The following is a 23056-nucleotide window of genomic DNA, read 5'->3' as shown; positions in this document are numbered from 1 at the left end:
AACAAAGAGTCACTCCAAAGTCACTAATAGCGGAGAACAAACGAAGAGATTATTGTAGGGTATGAAACCACCTCAAAGTTATTCTTTCTGATCGATCTATTGGGCTATTCCTATAAGCGTCACAAACAGCTCTAGAGTTCGTACTAAAATAACACCTTAAGACACACACCAACCAAAACCCTAATGTCACCTAGCTACTCCATGTCACCCCAAGTATCTGCGGGTTTGATTATACGATATGCATCACACAATCTCTGATTCATCTATTCAAACCAACACAAAGAACTTCAAAGAGTGCCCGAAAGTTTCAACCGGAGAGTCAAGACGAAAACGTGTGCCAACCCCTATGAATAAGTTCACAAGGTCACAGAACCTGCAAGTTGATCACCAAAACATACATCAAGTAGATCACGTGAATATCCCATTGTCACCACAGATAAGCACATGCAAGACATACATCAAGTGTTCTCAAATCTTTAAAGACTCAATCCGATAAGATAACTTCAAAGCGAAAACTCAATCCATTACAGGGAGGTAGAGGGGGAGAAACATCATAAGATCCAACTATAATAGCAAAGCTCGCGGTACATCAAGATCGTGCCAAATCAAGAACACAAGAAAGAGAGAGATCAAACACATAGCTACTGGTACATACCCTAAGCCCTGAGGGTGAACTACTCCCTTCTCGTCATGGAGAGCGCCGGGATGATGAAATTAACAACCGTTGATGATTTTCCCTCTCCAGCAGGGTGCCGGAACAGGGTCCCGATTGGTTTTTGGTGGCTACAGAGGCTTGCTTCGGCGGAACTTCCGATCTAGGTTCTGTTCTGGAGGTTTGGGGATATATAAGAGGTGTTGGCGTCGAGAACAAGTCAGGGGAGTTCATGAGGGGCCCACAAGGTCGGAGGGCGCGCCCTAGGGGGTGGGGGCACCCTCCACCCTTGTGGAGGCCTCGGGACTCCTTTGGTGCATCGCCGATACTCCGTGGGCTTCTTTTGGTCCAAAAACAATCGTCGTAAAGTTTCAGGTCATTGGACTCCGTTTGATATTCCTTTTCTGTAAAACTCAAAAACAAGGAAAAACAAAAACTGGCACTGGGCTCTAGGTTAATAGTTTAGTCCCTAAAATCATATAGATGCCTATAAAACATCCAAGATTTATAATATAATAGCATGGAACAGTCAAAAATTATAGATACGTTGGAGACATATCAAGCATCCCAAGCTTAATTCCTACTCGTCCTCGAGTAGGTAAATGATAAAAACAGAATTTTTTATGTGGAGTGCTAGCAAGTGCACAAGTTTGATCAATGATAATTTCAATCACTTTTTCTAGCATCATTATATATCATAACAGTGGCTCATATCATAAAGCTTCTCATGATCAAGTAACAAGCTATTCACATGTTAAAGCATAGATCATAAACTTTTTTGAAAACTAACAAACTATGTTCTCAGTCATCAAACAATTGCAATTCATCTTATTTTCAGGAAGGGTCTATGTAAGAGCTTTGGTTTAGCAAATCCCACATACTCAACTATCATATAGCCTTCCATGATTGCTACCACTCAAAGCATATTTTTAGAACAAATAGCATCCATCCAACACAGAGAAAGATAGGGGCTTAATGTTTTGCCTTCCAACTTATTTATCATATAGATAATTGTCAACAATAATAATTCATGATCAAATATATTTGAATGGCCATATATGCTTAGATCTTTCCCCATCACATGATGCTTGCCAACTAAAGAGTAGGTTGGAATGAGAAGGAATACTACTGACTCTTGCATAAAAGTAAAAGATAGGCCCTTCGCAGAGGGAAGCAGGGATTTGTAGAGGTGCCAGAGCTCGAAGCTTTTAAAATAGGGATGAAAATAATTTTGAGAGGTATGCTTTCATTGTCAACATAACAACCAAGAGTTCCCAATATCTTCCATATATACTAGATACATTATAGGCGGTTCCCAAACAGAAAGTTAAATATTTTACCCCCCCCCCCTCCACCAACAATCACATTCCATGGCTGGTCCGAAACAACGGGTACCGTCCAACTATCAACAATCCTGGGGGAGTTTTGTTTAATTGATTTGCGATTTTGTTTTTGATCTTTTGATCATAGGACTGGGCATCCCAATTACCAGTCATTTTCTCGTGAATGATGAGCGGAGTCCACTCATCGTGAGAATAACCCACCTAGCATGGAAGATACTGACAGCCCCTAGTCGCTATATGAGAGATTCGGGCATACAAAACATATTATTATTTGAAGATTTAGAGTTTGGCACATGCAAATTTACTTGGAACGGCAGGTAAATACCGCATATAGGTAGATATGGTGGACACTCATGGAAGAAACTTGGTTCAAGGAATTTGGATGCACAAGCAGTAATCTCGCTTAGTACAGAAATTTTGGCTAGCAAAAGATTGTAAAAAGCAAGCACCACATGTTGGAGGATCCATAACAATATAACTTCTATACAAATATACCCAACCATAACTCATCATGTTGTCTTCCTTGTCCAACTTCAACTAATTTGATCAAGTTTGAAAATAATTAATGGGGCTCACAATCATAGAAGATGTCCAAGATAGTATATTTATATGTGAAACCTCTCTTCCTTCAATATTCTTTCATGAATTGTTCAAGTGATCAATACTACGTTTGCTAACTTTCAATAAATTTACCATCTCTACTTCTTATATGTAAAGTCATTACTCCCCATGGGATAATCATATGAAGCATATATATAATTTCAGATTTATGATATTCAATTCATTCAACCATTTACTCATAGGATATAAGTGAAGCACGTGAGTAAATGACAAACTACTCCGAAAAGATGTAAATGAAGATCAATGAGTAGTTGAATAATTATGTAGCTATGTGAAGACTCTCCTCATAAATAGAATTTTATCTTAAGTACTTTATGCAAACTTCAAGCAAAATAAAATAAAATGACATTACAATAATAGCACATATCATGTGAAGAAGCAAAAACTTAGTCTCAACCGATACTAACCGATAATTCTTAATGAAGAAAGGTGGGGTGCCTACCGGGGCATCCCCAAGCTTAGATGCTTGAGACTTCTTGAAATATTATATTGGGATGCCTTGGGAATCCCCAAGCTTGAGCTTTTGTGTCTCCTTAATTCCTTTTATACGATGGTTTCCCTAAATCTTAAAAACTTCATCCACACAAAACTCAACAAGAACTCGTGAGAAAAGTTAGTATAAATCAAATGCAAAACCTTATCATTCTCTACTGTAGCAAATCACTAAATTATTTTTTAACATTGCATACTAAATGCCTCTGCATATTTAATACTCCTATCCTCGAATAGAATCATTAAACAAGCAAACATATGCAAACAATGCAAACATAACAGCAATCTGTCTAAACAGGACAGTCTGTAAAGAGTGCAATTGTACTGATACTTCCCTAACTCAAAAAGTTCTGAAAAATTATCACACTGTAGAAAAATTTGTTGTTACTCATTGTGTAAAAATTTCAAGATTTTACCACATTCTTAATTTCCATAAGAATTCAGACAATGATAGAAAACTTTCTGTTTTCAAAACAGCAACATCTAGACATGCAAAATAAGCATGGTAAAGGCTATACTTGACCTTTTTATTGAACTAAAAGATGAAAAACATTACTATAAATAAAATCAAGTAACTAATAATAAAAGAAAATGACGCTCCAAGCAAAACTCATATCATGTGACGAATAAAAATATTGCTCCAAGTAAGGTTACCGATAATATTGGAGACAAAAGAGGGGATGCCTTCCGGGGCATCCCCAAGCTTAGTTGCTTGGATATTCCTTGAATATTACCTTGGGATGCCTTGGGAATCCCCAAGCTTAGGGTCTTGTCACTCCTTATTCTCCTCATATCGATATCTCACCTAAAACTTGAAAACTTCATTCACACAAAACTTAACAAAACCTTCATGAGATCCGTTAGTAAAAACAAATCATTCACTTTGGTACTGTCAAGACAAGATTCATATTTTTTTCTCACATGATGCCTACTATACCCTATCATTTATACAATTTATATTAAGCAATATAAGCCATAGAAACTAAAAAACAAGCAAATATTGCATTGAAAACAGATTTTGTCAAAAACAAAACAGTCTGTGAAGATCTGAATTGAAATTATACTTCTGTTACTCCAAAAATTCTGAAAAATTAGGACAACGTAGATAATTTGTATACCAATCAACTGTAAAAATTTCAAAAAAATTCCACGTTCAAATAGAAGATAGGAATTTCTGTACTGGACGCAAAAGTTTCTGTTTTTGCACAGAATCAAATCAACTATCATCCACACTATCCCAAAGGCTTTACTTGGCACTTTATTGAAACAAAACCTATAAAACATGATTACTACAGTATATTAATCATGAGAACACACAAAAACAGTAGGGTAAATATTGGGTTGTCTCCCAATAAGCGCTTTTCTTTAATGCCTTTTAAGCTAGGCATGATCATATCAATGATGCTCACATAAAAGATAAGAACTGAAACATAATGGGAGCATCATGAAGAATATGACTAGCACATTTAAGTCTAACCCACTTCCTATGCATAGGTATTTTGTGAGCAAACAACTTATGGGAACAAGAATCAACTAGCATAGGAAGGTAAAACAAGCATAACTTCAAGATTTTCAACACATAGAGAGGAAACTTGATACTATTGAGATATGTAAAACCATATGTCCCTCTCTCATAATAATTTTCAGTAGAATCATGAATGAATTCAACAATATAACCATCACATAAAGCATTATTCTCATGATGCAAAAGCATATAAATTTTACTACTCTCCACATAAGCAAAATTCTTCTCATTCGGAATAGTGGGAGCAAACTCAACAAAATAACTATCATGTGAGGCATAATCCAATGGAAAACTAAAATCATGATGACAAGTTTCATGGTTATCATTATTATTTATAGCATACATGTCATCATAATAATCATCATAGATAGCAACTTTGTTCTCATAATCAATTGGAACCTCTTCTGAAATAGTGGATTCATCACTAAATAAAGTCATGACCTCTCCAAATCCACTTTCATCAATATAATCATCATAAATAGGAGGCATGATGTCATCATAATAAATTTGCTCATCAAAACTTGGGGGACAAAATATATCATCTTCATCAAACATAGCATCCCCAAGCTTGTGGCTTTGCATATCATTAGCATCATGGATATTCAAAGAATTCATACTAATAACATTGCAATCATGCTCATCATACAAATATTTAGTGCCAAACATTTTATAGACTTCTTCTTCTTACACTTGAGCACAATTTTCCTTTCCATCATTCTCACGAAAGATATTAAATAGATGAAGCATATGAGGCAACCTCAATTCCATTTTTTTGTAGTTTTATTTTATAGACTAAGCTAGTGATAAAACATGAAACTAAAAGATTCAATTGCGAGATCTAAAGATATACCTTCAAGGGCTAACCTCCCCGGCAACGGTGCCAGAAAAGAGCTTGATGTCTACTACACAACTTTATTCTTGTAGGCACGCATTGAGCCTCCAAGCGCAAAGTTTTGTAGGACAGTAGCAGTTTTCCCTCAAGTGGATGACCTAAGGTTTATCAATTTGTGGGAGGCGGGATGAAGATGGTCTTTCTCAAACAACCCTGCAACCAAATAATAAAAAGTCTCTTGTGTCCCCAACACACCAAATACAATGGTAATTTGTATAGGTGCACTAGTTCGGCGAAGAGATGGTGATACAAGTGTAATATGGATAGTATATATTGATTTTTGTAATAAGAACAATAAAAAACAACAAGGTAGCAATTGATAAAATGGAGCACAAACGGTATTGCAATGCTTGAAAATGAGGCCTAGGTCCATACTTTCGCTAGTGCAATCTCTCAACAATGATAACATAATTAGATCATATAATAATCCTCAACATGCAACAAAGAGTCACTCCAAAGTCACTAATAGCGGAGAACAAACGAAGAGATTATTGTAGGGTACGAAACCACCTCAAAGTTACTCTTTCTGATCGATCTATTGGGCTATTCCTATAAGTGTCACAAACGGCCCTAGAGTTCGTACTAAAATAACACCTTAAGACACACACCAACCAAAACCCTAATGTCACCTAGATACTCCATGTCACCCCAAGTATCCACGGGTTTGATTATACGATATGCATCACACAATCTCAGATTCATCTATTCAAACCAACACAAAGAACTTCAAAGAGTGCCCCAAAGTTTCTATCGGAGAGTCAAGACGAAAACGTGTGCCAACCCCTATGCATAAGTTCACAAGGTCACAGAACCCGCAAGTTGATCACCAAAACATACATCAAGTAGATCACGTGAATATCCCATTGTCACCACAGATAAGCACATGCAAGACATACATCAAGTATTCTCAAATCTTTAAAGACTCAATCCGATAAGATAACTTCAAAGGGAAAACTCAATCCATTACAAGGAGGTAGAGGGGGAGAAACATCATAAGATCCAACTATAATAGCAAAGCTCGCGGTACATCAAGATCGTGCCAAATCAAGAACACAAGAAAGAGAGAGATCAAACACATAGCTACTGGTACATACCCTAAGCCCCGAGGGTGAACTACTCCCTCCTCATCATGGAGAGCGCCGAGATGATGAAGATGGCCACCGGTGATGATTTCCCCCTCCAGCAGGGTGCCAGAACAGGGCCCCGATTGGTTTTTGGTGGCTACAGAGGCTTGCACGGTGGAACTCCCGATCTAGGTTCTATTCTGGAGGTTTGGGGATATATAAGAGGTGTTGGCATCGAGAACAAGTCAGGGGAGTCCACGAGGGGCCCACAAGGTCGGAGGGCGCGCCCTAGGGGGTGGGGGCGCCCTCCACCCTTGTGGAGGCCTCGGGACTCCTCTGGTGCATCTCCGGTACTCCGTGGGCTTCTTTTGGTCCAAAATCAATCGTCATAAAGTTTCAGGTCATTTGGACTCCGTTTGATATTCCTTTTCTGTAAAACTCAAAAACAAGGAAAAACAGAAACTGGCACTGGGCTCTAGGTTAATAGTTTAGTCCCTAAAATCATATAAATGCCTATAAAACATCCAAGATTGATAATATAATAGCATGGAACAGTCAAAAATTATAGATACGTTGGAGACGTATCAAGCATCCCCAAGCTTAATTCCTGCTCATCCTCGAGTAGATATATGATAAAAACAAATTTTTTGATGTGGAATGCTAGCAAGTGCACAAGTTTGATCAATGATAATTTCAATCACTTTTTCTAGCATCATTATATATCATAACTGTGGCTCATATCATAAAGCTTCTCATGATCATGTAACAAGCTATTCACATGTTAAAGCATAGATCATAAACTTTTTTGAAAACTAACAAACTATGTTCTCAGTCATCAAACAATTGCAATTCATCTTATTTTCAGGAATGGTCTATGTAAGAGCTTTGATTTAGCAAATCCCACATACTCAACTATTATATAGCCTTCCATGATTGCTACCACTCAAAGCATATTTTTAGAACAAATAGCATCCATCCAACACAGAGAAATATAGGGGCTTAATATTTCGCCTCCCAACTTATTTGTCATATAGATAATTTTCAACAATAATAATTCATGATCAAATATATTTGAATGGCCATATATGCTTAGATCTTTCCCCATCACATGATGCTTGCCAACTAAAGAGTAGGTTGGAATGAGAAGGAATACTACTGACTCTTGCATAAAAGTAAAAGATAGGCCCTTCACAGAGGGAAGCAGGGATTTGCAGAGGTGCCAGAGCTTGAAGCTTTTAAAATAGAGATGAAAATAATTTTGAGAGGTATGCTTTCATTGTCAACATAAGAACCAAGAGTTCCCAATATCTTCCATATATACTAGATACATTATAGGCGGTTCCCAAACAGAAATTTAAATATTTTACTTCCCCTCCACCAACAATCACATTCCATGGCTGGTCCGAAACAACGGGTACCGTCCAACTATCAACAATCCTGGGGGAGTTTTGTTTAATTGATTTGCGATTTTGTTTTTGATCTTTTGATCATAGGACTGGGCATCCCAATTACCAGTCATTTTCTCGTGAATGATGAGCGGAGTCCACTCATCGTGAGAATAACCCACCTAGCATGGAAGATACTGACAGCCCCTAGTCGCTATATGAGAGATTCGGGCATACAAAACAGATTATTATTTTAAGATTTAGAGTTTGGCACATGCAAATTTACTTGGAACGGTAGGTAAATACCGCATATAGGTAGATATGGTGGACACTCATAGAAGAAACTTGGTTCAAGGAATTTGGATGCACAAGCAGTAATCTCGCTTAGTACAGAAATTTTGGCTAGCAAAAGATTGTAAAAAGCAAGCACCACATGTTGGAGGATCCATAACAATATAACTTCTATACAAATATACCCAACCATAACTCATCATGTTGTCTTCCTTGTCCAACTTCAACTAATTTGATCAAGTTTGAAAATAATTAATGGGGCTCACAATCATAGAAGATGTCCAAGATAGTATATTTATATGTGAAACCTCTCTTCCTTCAATATTGTTTCATGAATTGTTCAAGTGACCAATACTATGTTTGCTAACTTTCAATAAATTTACCATCTCTACTTCTTATATGTAAAGTCATTACTCCCCATGGGATAAGCATATGGAGCATATATATAATTTCAGATTTATGATATTCAATTCATTCAACCATTTACTCATAGGATATAAGTGAAGCACATGAGTAAATGACAGACTACTCCAAAAAGATGTAAATGACAAACTACACCACAAGTATCCGCGGGTTTGATTATACGATATGCATTACACAATCTCAGATTCATCTATTCAAACCAACACAAAGAACTTCAAAGAGTGCCCCAAAGTTCCTACCGGAGAGTCAAGACGAAAATGTGTGCCAACCCCTATGCATATGTTCACAAGGTCACAAAACCCGCAAGTTGATCACCAAAACATACATCAAGTAGATCACGTGAATATCCCATTGTCACCACAGATAAGCACATGCAAGACATACATCAAGTGTTCTCAAATCTTTAAAGACTCAATCCGATAAGATAACTTCAAAGGAAAAACTCAATCCATTACAAGGAGGTAGAGGGGGGGAAACATCATAAGATCCAACTATAATAGCAAAGCTCACGGTACATCAAGATCGTGCCAAATAAAGAACACGAGAGAGGGAGAGAGAGAGGGAGAGAGAGAGAGATCAAACACAAAGCTACTTGTACATACCCTCAGCCCCCAGGGTGAACTACTCCCTCCTCGTCATGGAGAGCGCCGGGATGATGAAGATGGCCACCGGTGATGATTTCCCGCTCCGGCAGGGTGCCGGACCAAGGTCCCGATTGGTTTTTGGTGGCTACAGAGGCTTTCGGCGGCGGAACTCCCGATCTAGGTTCTGTTCTGGAGGTTTGGAGATATATAAGAGGTGTTGGCGTCGAGAACAAGTTAGGGGAGTCTACGAGGGGCCCACAAGGTCGGAGGGCGTGCCCTAGGGGGGTGGGGGCGCCCTCCACCCTTATGGAGGCCTCGGGACTCCTTTGGTGCATCTCCGGTACTCCGTGGGCTTCTTTTGGTCCAAAAAAAATCGTCGTAAAGTTTCAGGTCATTTGGACTCCGTTTGATATTCCTTTTCTGTAATACTCAAAAACAAGGAAAAAACAGAAACTGGCACTGGGCTCTAGGTTAATAGGTTAGTCCCTAAAATCATATAAAATAGCATATAAATGCATATAAAACATCCAAGATTGATAATATAATAGCACGGAAGAATAAAAAATTATAGATGCATTGGAGATGTATTAGCGAGCTCGAAGGCAAGAGCAAGAGAGGAAGAAGAAGATGGGGAGCGTGTGCGTGAATGATTTTAACCGCCCCCTCCCCCGACTTATAAGCCATAGACTGAACGTGGGGAAGTGGGATCGGTTGCGCCCGCCCCTCCCACTTCCCCGCATTAAGTGGGCACGATCCACACGCCAATTAACTGCGCCAAGAAGGGCAGCCGCTTGTGGCCGCCGCAATAAATCGCCACGTGTGGGCCGAGGGCGCGGAGTGACCGGGCCCCAGCCCACCGTTACGTCCTGTCCCGCGCGTGGCCTGTCAGGGCCTCTTTAGCTTCTGAGCGCCATGTGGCGTCCACACCAAAACCAAGAGATCGCGTCCCTCCCCCTCAAGATTCGGCGGACTCATCGATTTCCTGTCCATGCCGGGATGCCGCGGTCCGGCTTCCGGAAGCCGGCACACAGTGGGTGTTGCCGGACCCGGCGGTCACAAGCCCCATCAGCATCTACCGTCTTCTCAGGGGGTGAAACTGCGAAGGCCCCCCTGCTTGAAGCCAGCGAGCCTTCACAGCTTCGGGAACTACGGGATGAACCCCGGGCAGGCAACAGAACCCGAATCCTTTTCAAAAACATCAGGGCCGGCATCGCCCCTCAACCCGGCCAAGTCCCTCAACCCGGCCAAGACTGCAACATAGCCAGGCCTGCTAGCGCATGCCGGTTGGACCCGACAAACCAAGACTCCTCCAACTAGCCAACGCCCACATGGCGTCTTCCTCAACCCGGCCACGGGTCAATTCCCGTCCCATCCAAGGCGTACGACGGACCAAGTCCCCGTAGAGGGGGTGAGCATGGCTATAGTGGCCCACCAACCCCGCTGACTGGCAGGAGCGTGGCTACAGTGGCCCACCTACTCCGCTGACCAGGGCCGGCATGGCAGCAGTGCAATCCAATCCCGCTGACGCAAGCCGATGGCGACCAGGCGACGCACCACTGTAGCCGAGCCGGCCCAACCACTCCGTGACACAAGACAAGATGGGGACAGTGCCCCCTAGCGCACGGGGCCCATGCCCGGAGAACCCGGCGTACCCTGGTACCCAGCGGGCCCCAGCGCCAGCTTCCCAGACGCTGACATCCCGACCCCGCGCCCATGTAACTTTACCATTGTAACCCTGGGGGTTTGACCTATAAAACCCCCCAGGGAGCCCCCATGCAAAGGGTCGACCATCAGTAGAATACACACATACACGAGGAGAAGGAATAGCCCAAGCCTTGGCATGTCTTCCTTCCTCCCCCAAACAGCTCTAGGAGCAACTCTGTACTACTAAGCATATAAACCACTCTCGGCAGGACTAGGGGTGTTATCTCTCCGGAGAGCCCCGAACCTGAGTATGTCTTGCGTCCCACGCTCGCTCATGCAGACCTCGCCTCTGGAGCCCACCGGTGCCCTCGAGCCTGTCCCTCTCTTTAGCCATCCTTTGGCATCTGCCGTGCGCCCATCACGATGGCTTCTGTCCATTGATAAGCCATTTTTAGTTAATTTTGTGATTATTTATTTATATAATTTGGAACAAAGAGAGTAATTAATTGCTGACCAACATTTCGAGTGTCTTCGAGGGCTAGGTACAAGTTGTTGGATGTGTGTAGAGTCTGATTTGATTTGGGTAAAGTTCTACCTTCTCAGGGACTCTGTTTAGAAAGACCCTTCAAGGTAATTTAAGTTTGTAATCCAAGGCGAATCGTAAGGAGCCAGTGTATCCTTTCTGGACCCAAACCCCTATTTTTTTTGTAGAAATTGAATTATTTCATATGATTTTTACTTTCCTATAAAAAATCGAATCTGCTAACTTTTTGTTAGGGACTCAGCCTAGACGGGCCCTCAGAAGTGTTTTGAGCTTGTCATTCAAGGTGAACCATAAGAAACCACTGTATCGTTGGCAGTGGCGGCGCTAGAGTTCTTCCTTGGATTTCCATGGAATACCAAAAAATTATTTGTCTGTTGGTATACTGTTGCTACCTTGTTGTATATTTGCTATCATATTGCTATTGCATCGTATTACACATGAATACCAATGAATAACTAGGAGGAAATTACTGGCTCTGCCACTGTCGTTGGTAGTGCTAGTTGTATCGCCATGTTGTGTATGTGGTAAGTAAGTCCTACTTGATTTTTTTAAACATAAGTCCTACTTGATTTGATAAAGGTCTCACATTTCATCGAAAAGATATAATGTGAATTATTAAATAAGAGGAACATCCTTTTCATCCTTTGTGCAGATGCATGCTTCTTTTTTATTATTCCCCTTTCATGGTTGTTACACAGATTTAGGTCTATGCTTGCAGCTATGGGTTGTTCAGCAACGTGGGGCAAAGAGAGTTTTGCAAATTACAACAATATCACTTCTAAGATAATTTGTTATCCTCCAATATTATATCCACATCTATCTTTCAAAGAGCGTTGTATCATTATGCGCGTCCCAAAAAATAAGTAGGTAATTAGCGTTTTTTGCTAGGTGCAATTTTTTTTATCACTGTGTCTGTAATGCGTAAATTTCATACGAAATGGTTCAACTTTTCTAAGAAGTTTGAAGGGGTTCGGAATAGTTTCAAACTAAAACCACGACGCTTATTTCGGAACGGAGGGAGTGCATGCTTGTAAGGAGTAGGGGGATCCGGAAAAGGTGTTTTAAGCTTGTAATCCAAGTCTAACCGAAAGAAACCACCATATCCTTGAAAGAGATATCACCATGAATGTAGGGACGGTGCAATGCTACTCGGTTCAGTGAAGATTCTTCTCTTCTCTAATGTATAAACACAATAAAGATCTCACATTAATGGCAATTATTAAAATAATTGCAGGACCTCTGCATCTCCATGCCATCGTTTTCTCTTGCTACATTGTTGCGTCATGTGTCCCTTGATTGTTCAACGGCATTTCGCTGCGCCCGACTGTGCGAGTTGTTTAACGACCTAGACCAAAGAGAGCAGCAAAAGTTGTCAACAGCTAATCTCGTAAGATACAATAATAATCCTTCAAAAGTACGTATATATCTTACATGTAGCTTCCACCAGGACGATGAGGTTAAGATATGTCCGTATGTTTCCTCAAAAAAAAAAGATATGTCCGTATGATAATTTTAACAACTTGTTTTCTACCGCGTAAATTTAACGAGTTTTTGCAGGAATTTCATAGGATATAATTATGTTTGGGATAATCCAGCAGGTTCTTAGGCGTTCCAAATGTGGTATCTTACTTCTGAAGGAACGATGCACTACCAGGGTGGTTGCACAACCGCTCCTGTCCTTGCTTTTTTCTGATATATGATATTTTCTAATCATTTTTTCAACTTTGTATTATTATTTTATTACATTATCTATTTATTTATGGCCGCCATCTGCCCACACCACCATACCAACTGTATTCAGTGTCACTTCCTTTCTAGGGTGACATATAGGCACTAGCCACTCTTGCCAGAAAGGGAAAAGTGGGATATGTTGGTTGAAAGGCAAGACACCAAGATTCAGAAATGCACAGGCATCTCATATAATTGGGCCATATCCTTTCAGATGTGCATACATACATGTTGTTATTTCAGAAACCTTTTGCACACCTCTGATTCAGTTCCAGGTCATAGTTATAGATTATTATCATTTGCAGCAACATTTCATTAAGAAAACACTCCAATTCCTGCAGAAATGAGGGGAAATTCCAGCACGTCGAAGCGGCCCTCGTTTATTTGGCGGTTCCACTGATTAGGATGCCAAGCATCCCTCCCTACACTTAGAAGCAAAGCAATATGATACACATATGTATGTGGTCTAGAAACTGCACTGATTACTTGCCTGAACAGAAATGGTTCATCAGCTAACTTCCCATCCAGCTGTGAGTGGGAGCAGTTAGGAACAACCATCATATATATCCCTGTGAGTGCAGTGTGTGTACCATACATAAACTAGTTGGGACAGCTAATAAAATCCAGGATCCATCTGGATAGATTAGATTGGACATTGGAGCTCTTGTTTCCTTCCCTCTCCTGTCCTGCCACATCAGCAGGGGAGCCCACCAGCACTCATGTATGCCCAATCAGTTTGTGCAAACAAGCATAACATACGGTTCATCCAAGCTCAACTGAGATCTCAATTGACCTAAGTTGTGCCACAGATTGAACTGGGATTTCATAGAACATTAGAGAATACGGTACAGTTTGAAGCCGGGGTAAATTTCTCACCCCTGTCAAAATTTATTTCACGGCTCTTGTTGACCTTTTTCGGGTCCAACAAAAGGCGCATAGAACAGTTGGCAGATCCTTGCCTTGTAGACTAAGCCAAACGTTAAGCACTCTCCGAAGTTCTGACTACAGGGTTGTCCGGTTACTTGAATTTGTGGATTCTTTTAGCTGAATCCAGTGTGTTCGACAGAAGCATCGCAATTGTCATTGGCCCGACACCGCCGGGAACTGGTGTGATGGCTCCTGCAACCTTGGAGGCTTCCTCAAAGCAGACATCTCCAACTAGCCGGTAACCTCGAGGACTTGCTGGATCCTGATGCATTCCAAATCAGCAGTGAGTATACCACGCAGGAAATGCAATACACATGCTGCAAGGGGCACGCCCGTAGCAGAAGAGAAAATATACACTAGAAGACATGAGTCAAGTAGAACCTAAAATAAGAAGTCTACAAATTCACCAGAATATTCCAAACGTGGTGTTCATAAAAACTTAAGAAGCTATGCTAGTTGCAACTTCCATAAATATCTGCCCAATGGTGGGAGCACAGGGCTTCATAGAGTTTGATCCCGGGGAGGGACCTGAAGAGAAACACGTACTCCCCAGAAAAACCATGCAGAACTCCCCATATTCTGAGATTGTCAAAATTTTGCATATCTAAACCAAAACATGATACAAAATGTGCAGCATTATAACTGTTTTAACAAACATTATCAAGCTTTTCCATTGAGAAACAGGCGTATGTTAAAAGTAAACAGATCACCTTAGCACTAAAAAGAAAAGAACGGGAAAAGAAGATGGAAAAGGTTCTAGCTAAAAGAGAGTAGGTGCCTTACATCAACCGGATTGATGCCAACATCAATAATAGCAGCTCCAGGCTTTATCCAACTCCCTCTGACCAGGTTAGCAACTCCAACAGCCGCGATTATAATATCTGCTTGTCTTGTTATTTCCTCGGGGTTCTTGGTTTTTGAATGTACAATACTCACAGTTGCATTTGCTTTCTAATAATCATTTGAAAACATATTAAACACTGAAATAAAGTTGATCAAACTATGTTAAATGAAAAACTAGTTCATACTTGTAAGAGTAAAGCAGCAGGCGTCCCCACAATATTGCTCCTTCCAATTACAACAGCTCTCTTCCCTTTTATTTCAACTCCAGATCTGTGTAGCAGCTCCATGCATCCTTTAGGGGTGCATGGAACAAAGAATGGATCCCGACCTTGCATCGCAAGTCGTCCAATGTTCACTGGATGAAAGCCATCAACATCCTTTTCAATACTAACAGCATTCAATATGTTCTCGTCGTTCATATGCTGCAAATTAATTAGAACACACAGGTGAAAAAAGAAGCTCAAGAATCAGTATAGATAGTCATTTTTAACAGAACACTGACAAGAAACACACAAAACCACAATTGGCATATGACCATTAGCCAAAAGCCCAAAATAAAATAAAATGTGTTCATCTGTATTATCCATGAGTTCTAAAGAATGTAACCAGATGGCTTCTGTAACAATTATACAACATCTATGCAGTTACTTGAATTAATAAATGGGAATGTTTGGTGTAGGGTTTAGGGAATCTGCCATTATCGATGCCTTAACAGATCTATTATGCCTGATACATATTTCAGTGGCACGCTACATAATATCTAGGTCAGTAATCACTAGCCAACCAAAAACTAAATAAGATCAAATATGACAGTCCCTTCAGGCAATGAGTTCAACAATTATACTAGCCATTGAGAACTCACGTGAGGTAAGGGCAGCTGAACCAGGATGCCATGCACCGACGGGTCATCGTTGAAGGTTGCTATGTGCTTGATGACCTCGTACTCGGAAGCGTCCTCTGGCAGATTGACCTCATATGACTTGATACCAACCGCGTCGCACGCCTTCTTCTTGTTCCGCACGTATGTCTGGGAATCCTTCCTCGAGCCGACTAGGATGACCGCCAGCCCAGGCACCACCCCGATCGCGTCCTTCATCCTGGCGATCTCAACACCGACTTCCTCCCTTATTTGCTTCGCCACCAGCTTCCCGTCAATGATCTTTGCAGACGCATCGGCCAAAACAGTGGCTACACAAGCAAAGCCATCCATCAACACAATTATAACACCGGAACAACATGATGTAGAACAGGATTTACAGTTATGCATATGTATTTTTATTTTTTAACAACTAACAAGCCAAGCCTCCTCGGATAATTCATCTGTTGCTACACTTAACTAACGCCACAAGAAGAAGGAAATACTATCTCAAGGTTGTGCTTCTGCCTGGAGACACCACCGAAGGCGACAGCAGTACACTAACGAATACTTAAAAGACTGCTAGTGAGGCGAGGAGAAGACAAAATGGGCGCGCGCACCTGAGTCGGCGGAAGAGGCGGCGGCGGAGAGCGCGGCCATGCGGCGCGCGCGGGGGAGGAGCGGGAGCGGGGTGGCGGCGGCGAGGAGAGGCCTCCTCGGCAACGGCGCCGGGGCGGGGGAGGGGCGGAAGCGGGGCGGCGGCGGGTGGAGGGCGCGGCGGAGGGGGAGGAGGCGGGAGGTGGCGCAGGAGGAGCAGTCGGAGAGTATGGTGGACGCCATCGCCGCTGGGATTCTAGGGGGCCGGAGCTGCGGCGGAGACGGCGGCGGGAGTGGGGGCGAGGTTTTCGCGGATGCGGCGGCGGCGGCGCAAAAGGAGCGGTCGGGCGAGAAAGTCGTGGGCACGGGTCTTTGGAGCAGCGACCTAAACCCCAACTTTGCCCAGGTTTAGAAGGGTAACATTTTTGGGGTAATTAAATGTAGTTTTTTCTTTTGCGAATGGTAATTACTTGTAGGAGTATGATTTTTTTGCGAATGGTAATTAATTGTATTTTAATAGTAAGAACTAAAAGTGTGTGCTTAAAATGCTAAAATTTATATATTATTCATGGGTATGAAACAAAATTTGGACTGATGGAATTTTGCAAAAACCATGAATTCCCGGAATCTTGTTGCTTGTAGAATCTAACTGCCCCTTTAGGGTTCCTTGATTTACAATAGGATCTTCATTGGCCAAGCGAAAGTAGTACCAATAAATTAGTTATAAAAATATTGTAATTTTATTTTCAAATGCTTACAGTAACATATTCATATATGAAGCAAAAATAAAAGTTGCATCTTGAAGATTACATCATATCTAAATGTTATTATGTACTCCCTCCATTCTAAAGTAAGTGTGTGGTCTTAGTTCAAATGAACTAAATTCGTAAGGGAGGGAGTATTTCAGTTCACAAGATGAACATATTTTAGGTACATTGAGAGCTCGAGAGGCTTTTTTATTTTTATTTTCAAAGGTGAAAGAATTTTTTTTCTTTTGGTAGACTATAAATGTAGGTTTTAGGAACAAAAGCACATGGCGTAGAAAACATCTCTCTAGTACATCATCAAATATTGGCAGTTGAAGCATCAACTTGTACTATGATACAGGGGAAAAAAACACTTTATTAAGCGCCAAACTATTCGTACATCTTACTAGACGTGTCCTATGTGTTCCCAGCAACGGAAGAAATAGGCAACACAACATACAAAAAGATGGAGCACATATCCTCAAAATTCATTACACGCGTAAATCGAAAAAAAAAGTAACAAGCCATCACTCACTCACATTATATGATTGTTCTGGATTCCCTACAAAATTTTACGAAGCCGCGGGAACGGCAGATTCAACCGGGGACTCTTGTTGTTTCTGCAGTGACTCCCAGTCCACCTCTTTCAGGATCTTGAACCTTTCAGCGATACTCACGAAACCAGAGTGAGGGGCCACCGCACCAGAGGTGCCTGCTTTGTGAACGAGGATTACGGTACTGTCCATGGCAGGTCCGTGAAGCTTCCCGGTCAACAGCACTCGGAGTGGCATAAATAGCGACTTTCCCTGATCACAGGTTAATACAGTAATACAATGCGTATTAGTTGTTTCTTTCAGTTGTATATGGCCAGGAAAAGCATTAGTATTCACGGAGCTGAATGAGGAACTTGGTATCAGCCAGGATTGTCAAGGTTTGTATTGAACAAATTATTTGTTAGCTGTGCTTTCAACATCTCTCTCTAGTTATCATGGTTTAGGTGAGAGATAGGTTGCTTCCAGAAGTTATAGATTCAGTTCAGGCTGAAAAATATGGCAATAAATCTTGTATGTGTTGTGGCAGTTCAAAATTAAAATTAATTTAGATGCTCCAATGGTTTGGCCAAACCATTGAAACAGCCCAGGAACAACCCTTCCGTTGGCAACAAAATCAAACCACAATCGCCCTCAATAACACTGACCTTCCTTTTGTGAGTCTTGCCAAAAGATTTCACCCACTTCTTCCAACCATCATGGCCTTCAGCTAGTGCTTGACCAAGCTCACCACTATCATAAGCAGCAATGAGACCCGATGCAACCTCAGAAAGTTTGTCTTCCACCACAGATTTAGCTTCATCACTGGAGATTAAAAACACGCGGATAAAAAAATCAGTTATTTATAGGAACAAGCCTACCACACTCAGTCAAAGCAATTTACAAGATTACACATTTGGCAACAATTTAGGAGGTAGTTCAGGAAAAGGGTAAATAAATAAATAATGAGACATTAAAGTCTTTTGCAGACCTGCTTAAAGTGTCATGAAGGGGATACGACAATAATTTGCAAAGGGCAGCATCCGCATCTGTTATCAAGTCAATGCCCTCCTTCAAAAGCTCAGCAGCTTCCTGCACAAAATAGTGCATATTGTTAAAGCTTCTCAGGATAGCAACTAGTCCTAAACCTCCTGATGTTGCAACATTTGAAGGAAAAATGATTTGTTCCAAGTATTTGGTTTTAAGTCTTTGCCGCAACATCGCTTTCTTTTGGTGGTTGTGAGAAAGAAACAGAAACTCTTAAAACCAAATACTGTGTCAAATAAGTCTGTGTATCCCTTTAGCATGTAGTTCCAAGGTAAAGAACCTCTGGTGTGTACAGAAAATTGAACTCCAGTCTTACTTTAGCAAAACCACTTTCAGACTCCAGAAGAATGCCTGTGCTCCTCCATCGATCTTCGAAGTCCTTGATGAGCAAATCAGAAGGAAGTGACCGTAGATGCTGTCCATTCATCCATCTATAAACAAACCAGATTATTGTGAAAATAGATCAGTGAATCACGTATACAACTTCCCATGTTCAAGTGAGTCAGAAAGGTCCTGGCAATATGAAAATTGTTAGAATTTTGCTTTACTTCAATTTTGTTGCGTCAAAGACTGCTCCACTTTTATTGACGCGATTGATAGTGAACTTCTCAACTGCAAGTGATGGAACACCAAAGTGAGAATTGATGAAACAAAAGGTCCATATGTTTTTCAAAAACGCCCAGTGTAGTAAAAGTTGACAAACTAACCCAAGTCATCAATGGTGAAGAACTCATTTTCAGTGCCATCACCCCAGCCCAAGAGTGCTAAATAATTGACCATTGCCTGAGGCAGATAGCCCATCTCTTTATACTGTTCAGAGAAAGAAAAACAATTGAGTGTTTCACTTTCACGTCTTTCAAAAGTAAAATATGTCAAGAGAAAATGTGAAATTATCAGTAATTAAGTTGAACAATACAGACAATTAGAGAGAAGTATAGCAAGAATACAGTTTGACAGTCACATATTTTGATGCAGGTAAACACCATGTATTTCCAACAATCAGCTAGTTACCTGCCCCACAGAAGTAGCCCCATGACGTTTAGAGAGTTTACTTTTATCAGGAGCCAGAATGAGTGAGACATGGGCAAATAAAGGCATTGCAAATCCAAGAGCCTGCAGAGGAATTGATGAGATGGACATTTTGAAGGTCAGGACTATGATCACACATTTCGAAGGTCAAGACTATAATCACGACACACAATAAAAGCAGGTGCAGGAAATTACTTTATAAATGAGGGCTTGCCGTAATGTGTTTGGTAGGTGCTCCTCAGCTCTGGAAAAAACAAGAGAATGCATGAATTCTGTGCCAGATGGCCACAAGTAAATGAATTCAGTGCCAGATGATCAAAAGTAAGGACCAAGATGTAATAACTTTTCATTACCTGATAACGTGAGAGATGCGCATGGTAGCATCATCAACCGTAACACAGAAGTTATACACTGGCTGGCCATTGCTTCTCATGATCACGAAATCACCAAGTGTGTTTAGATTCCAACTGACCTTTATAAAACTATCCGATGGTCAGTGTATGTATATCATTGTGCGACACACAATTCACAATATTTGAATTGCTAACGTAGTAAGCATAAGAGTAGTTGATGGTGTGAATGTATGGTAATGTGAAAGCATAAGCTCAAACACTTTATGTCATTACCTCACCACGAATAAGGTCGTTAATTTTCAGTGAACCTTCCTTTGGCACTCGGAAACGGTAAGTATAAGGTGTGCCTTTCTCTAACTCTTGTTGAACTTCTGCATCTGAAGCAGTAGCCCACTTCCCCATGTATACAGGAGGAATCTTCATCTGATTCGCAGTTACCTTCATTTTCTCAAGTTCCTAAAGTATCAATAACACTTGTTAGACGAGCTACTATTTGATCAGTAAATATTGCAGCCAGGCCAGGCCATGAGTTTACTCGAAATAACGCCCTCAAATTGTTCACCGGGTTTTAAATGACTCATACATAGTGGTCATGGTAGGATATGTCACGTTTAATTTTTCATGAGAAGCACAAAATCCCAAGCATTTTACTCAAAGGCAACCAAAATAATTCATTTGAGGAACTTTAATCAGCTCCCATGTTGATAAGAGCCAACAAAAACAGCCTATGCTAGTACATATATGTGGAACTTGGAACCAGGAAACTCATGTATCACTAAGCAGGCAAAAATGCAGGTCAGGAGAGGGGGAAAAAGATACCTCACTAGAGCAGAAGCAGCGATAAACAGCACCAGACTCCATTAGCTTCTGGGCATGCTCTTTGTACAGAGCATTGCGCTCAGACTGGCGGTAAGGGCCGAAATCGCCACCAATGTCCGGGCCTAAACAGGTACACGTATGAGCACAACAATTTGCAGGTAACAGATTCTACTCACTCTAGTGATTAACTACTCCAATTCAGCGGGATAAGCAAACACAATCCAGACTCCAGAGTAGGAATTCGTTCTTAAACTCTAGTCATCGAAAAGCCCTCGGTCACCTTCGTCCCAGTCGAGGCCGAGCCAGGAGAGGTCGCTGAGGACGGCCTCCTCGGACTTCTTGGTGGAGCGCTCGAGGTCGGTGTCCTCGACGCGGAGGACGAACTTGCCGCCCCTGGAGCGCGCGAATAGGTAGTTGAAGAGCGCGGTGCGGGCGCCCCCGACGTGGAGGTTGCCGGTGGGCGACGGCGCGAAGCGGACGCGGACCGGGCCGCCGCCGCCGTCCGCGGAGGCGCGGGCGGCGAGTGCGCGGCGGCCGAGGCGCGGGGTCACGGACGGGAGGAGGCCGACGCGGAGCCGCGACGACGACCCCATGAAGCTGCTCGCCGCCATCTCGTCGCCTTCTTCGCCGGGTGGTGGATTGGATTGCGACGAGGTGAGAAAGATTTGACGAGGATAGGCTGGGTTCGGGGGCCCAAGCCCTAGCCACCGTGCTGCTATAGCCCAGGAAGCCCTGATCACCACCTGAAGCGAGGCCTGGTTGGTGTCTGGCTGACGTGTGGGACCTACTATACTTAGCATGTTTTTTTTTTTAGAAATTTCGTATCTCTCCTCATTTCACTTTTCTTCCCACCAGCCCTTCATCCAACCTCCCTCCGTTCCTAAATATAAATCTTTATAGAGATTTTACTATGGACCATATACGGATGTATGTAGATGCATTTTAGAATGTAGATTCATGTAGTCCATAGTGGAATCTCTACAAAGACTTATATTTAGAAACACAGGGAGTATATAATAATCAATCATATTAATTACTTACCTTCTGAACCAATTTCACTTTATTTTACTTACCAAACTTCTAATCAAAATATAAGGTAATTCACGGTCAGAATTTGATGAACATTTATTTACAAAATCGCATTATTATTGATAGGTAAACCACAAGCTAACATACTAGAATATTTATATCCCGTTGCAACGCACGGGCATTGTTCTAGTATCATTAAACAGATGTCAAATTACAACATGAAATCACGAAAACCATGATAGAAAAAAAGAGAGGACACATGTCGAGAAACATTTGCAAGAAAACTCCATTGAAGCAGATTTCTGCAACAGCCATTGTTGCCACTTAACGTCTTCGGAGACGAAGAAACACCATCGCCCATAAAAGGCTTTGTGAGCTGAAGAAAAGGCCTGCCGCCGGCAAGGTCATTGTCGTTGTGGCGCATCGACCGGGGATCATCCCCGTGCTCCTCAAAGCCCAGATCCGCTCCATGCCATCGATGTCGTTGAGGCAAAACACTGGAACTGCCACCCACAAGCCTCCAACCTTGTTCTTGGACCTTCATCTTCCCCCAAACAAAGACGGCACCACACGAGATGAGATCCGTCATAGACACAACAAACACCACTAGATCCATCGCATCAAGAAAACGATGGGATACGGTTCCCACAGATCCCTTGATTTCACCACCAAGGACGTCATCGAGATAGGGCCGAGATCAGGGAATTTTTTATTCCAAACGTCGGCGTCACGACCATCCAATCGCCACCGCGGAACACACTAAACCTAACCCTAACTACAGCCAAGCGGAAACCCAGGGTTCCCTCACCCATCCGTCGTCGGAATGGCGGCCGGAGAGCAAGAGAACCCACGGCCTCGCCGGCAGAGCGCTGGCGGACTCTGTCGCCTACCTGGTCGCTTTTTCCTATACGAGAGGGAGCATGTACTAGTAGTTCTGCTCAAACTTACCACGGTTTAGGCTGGGTTTGAGGGCCCAAGCCCTAGCCACCGTATTTACTATAGCCCACGAAGACCTGAAACACCGCTAAAAAAACCAAAGACCTAAAGCTAGGCATGGTTGGTGTCCAACTAACGTGTGGGCCCTACTTAGGG

At 42.0% G+C, this 23056-nt stretch overlaps 2 protein-coding genes across 2 annotated transcripts; both read right to left on the bottom strand.

Moving 5' to 3' along the window:
- Positions 1-13923: 13923 nt before the first annotated feature.
- On the bottom strand, positions 13924-16809 carry LOC109746265 (bifunctional protein FolD 4, chloroplastic). Its single transcript, XM_020305384.4, has 5 exons — positions 16435-16809; positions 15821-16146; positions 15144-15380; positions 14899-15066; positions 13924-14377 (listed from the first exon to the last, which is right to left on the bottom strand). Exons 1-5 carry the CDS (start codon positions 16652-16654, stop codon positions 14207-14209), a joined length of 1122 nt encoding a protein of 373 aa, XP_020160973.1. The 5' UTR covers positions 16655-16809; the 3' UTR covers positions 13924-14206.
- A 704-nt stretch (positions 16810-17513) lies between these two features.
- Positions 17514-21617, bottom strand: LOC109746264 (glutamate--tRNA ligase, chloroplastic/mitochondrial). Its single transcript, XM_020305383.4, has 12 exons — positions 21216-21617; positions 20936-21057; positions 20390-20572; positions 20117-20235; positions 19959-20007; positions 19746-19847; positions 19442-19544; positions 19283-19346; positions 19051-19165; positions 18679-18779; positions 18356-18512; positions 17514-17963 (listed from the first exon to the last, which is right to left on the bottom strand). The coding sequence occupies exons 1-12, from the start codon at positions 21544-21546 to the stop codon at positions 17730-17732; spliced, it is 1680 nt and encodes a 559-aa protein (XP_020160972.1). The 5' UTR covers positions 21547-21617; the 3' UTR covers positions 17514-17729.
- Between the last annotated feature and the right edge of the window lie 1439 nt (positions 21618-23056).

This window comes from Aegilops tauschii, chromosome 6 (genome assembly GCF_002575655.3).
Source record: "Aegilops tauschii subsp. strangulata cultivar AL8/78 chromosome 6, Aet v6.0, whole genome shotgun sequence".
NCBI classification, from domain to species: domain Eukaryota; kingdom Viridiplantae; phylum Streptophyta; class Magnoliopsida; order Poales; family Poaceae; genus Aegilops; species Aegilops tauschii.
The sequence above is the reverse complement of the archived record's forward strand: the minus strand, read 5'-3'. Positions and strand labels throughout refer to the sequence as shown.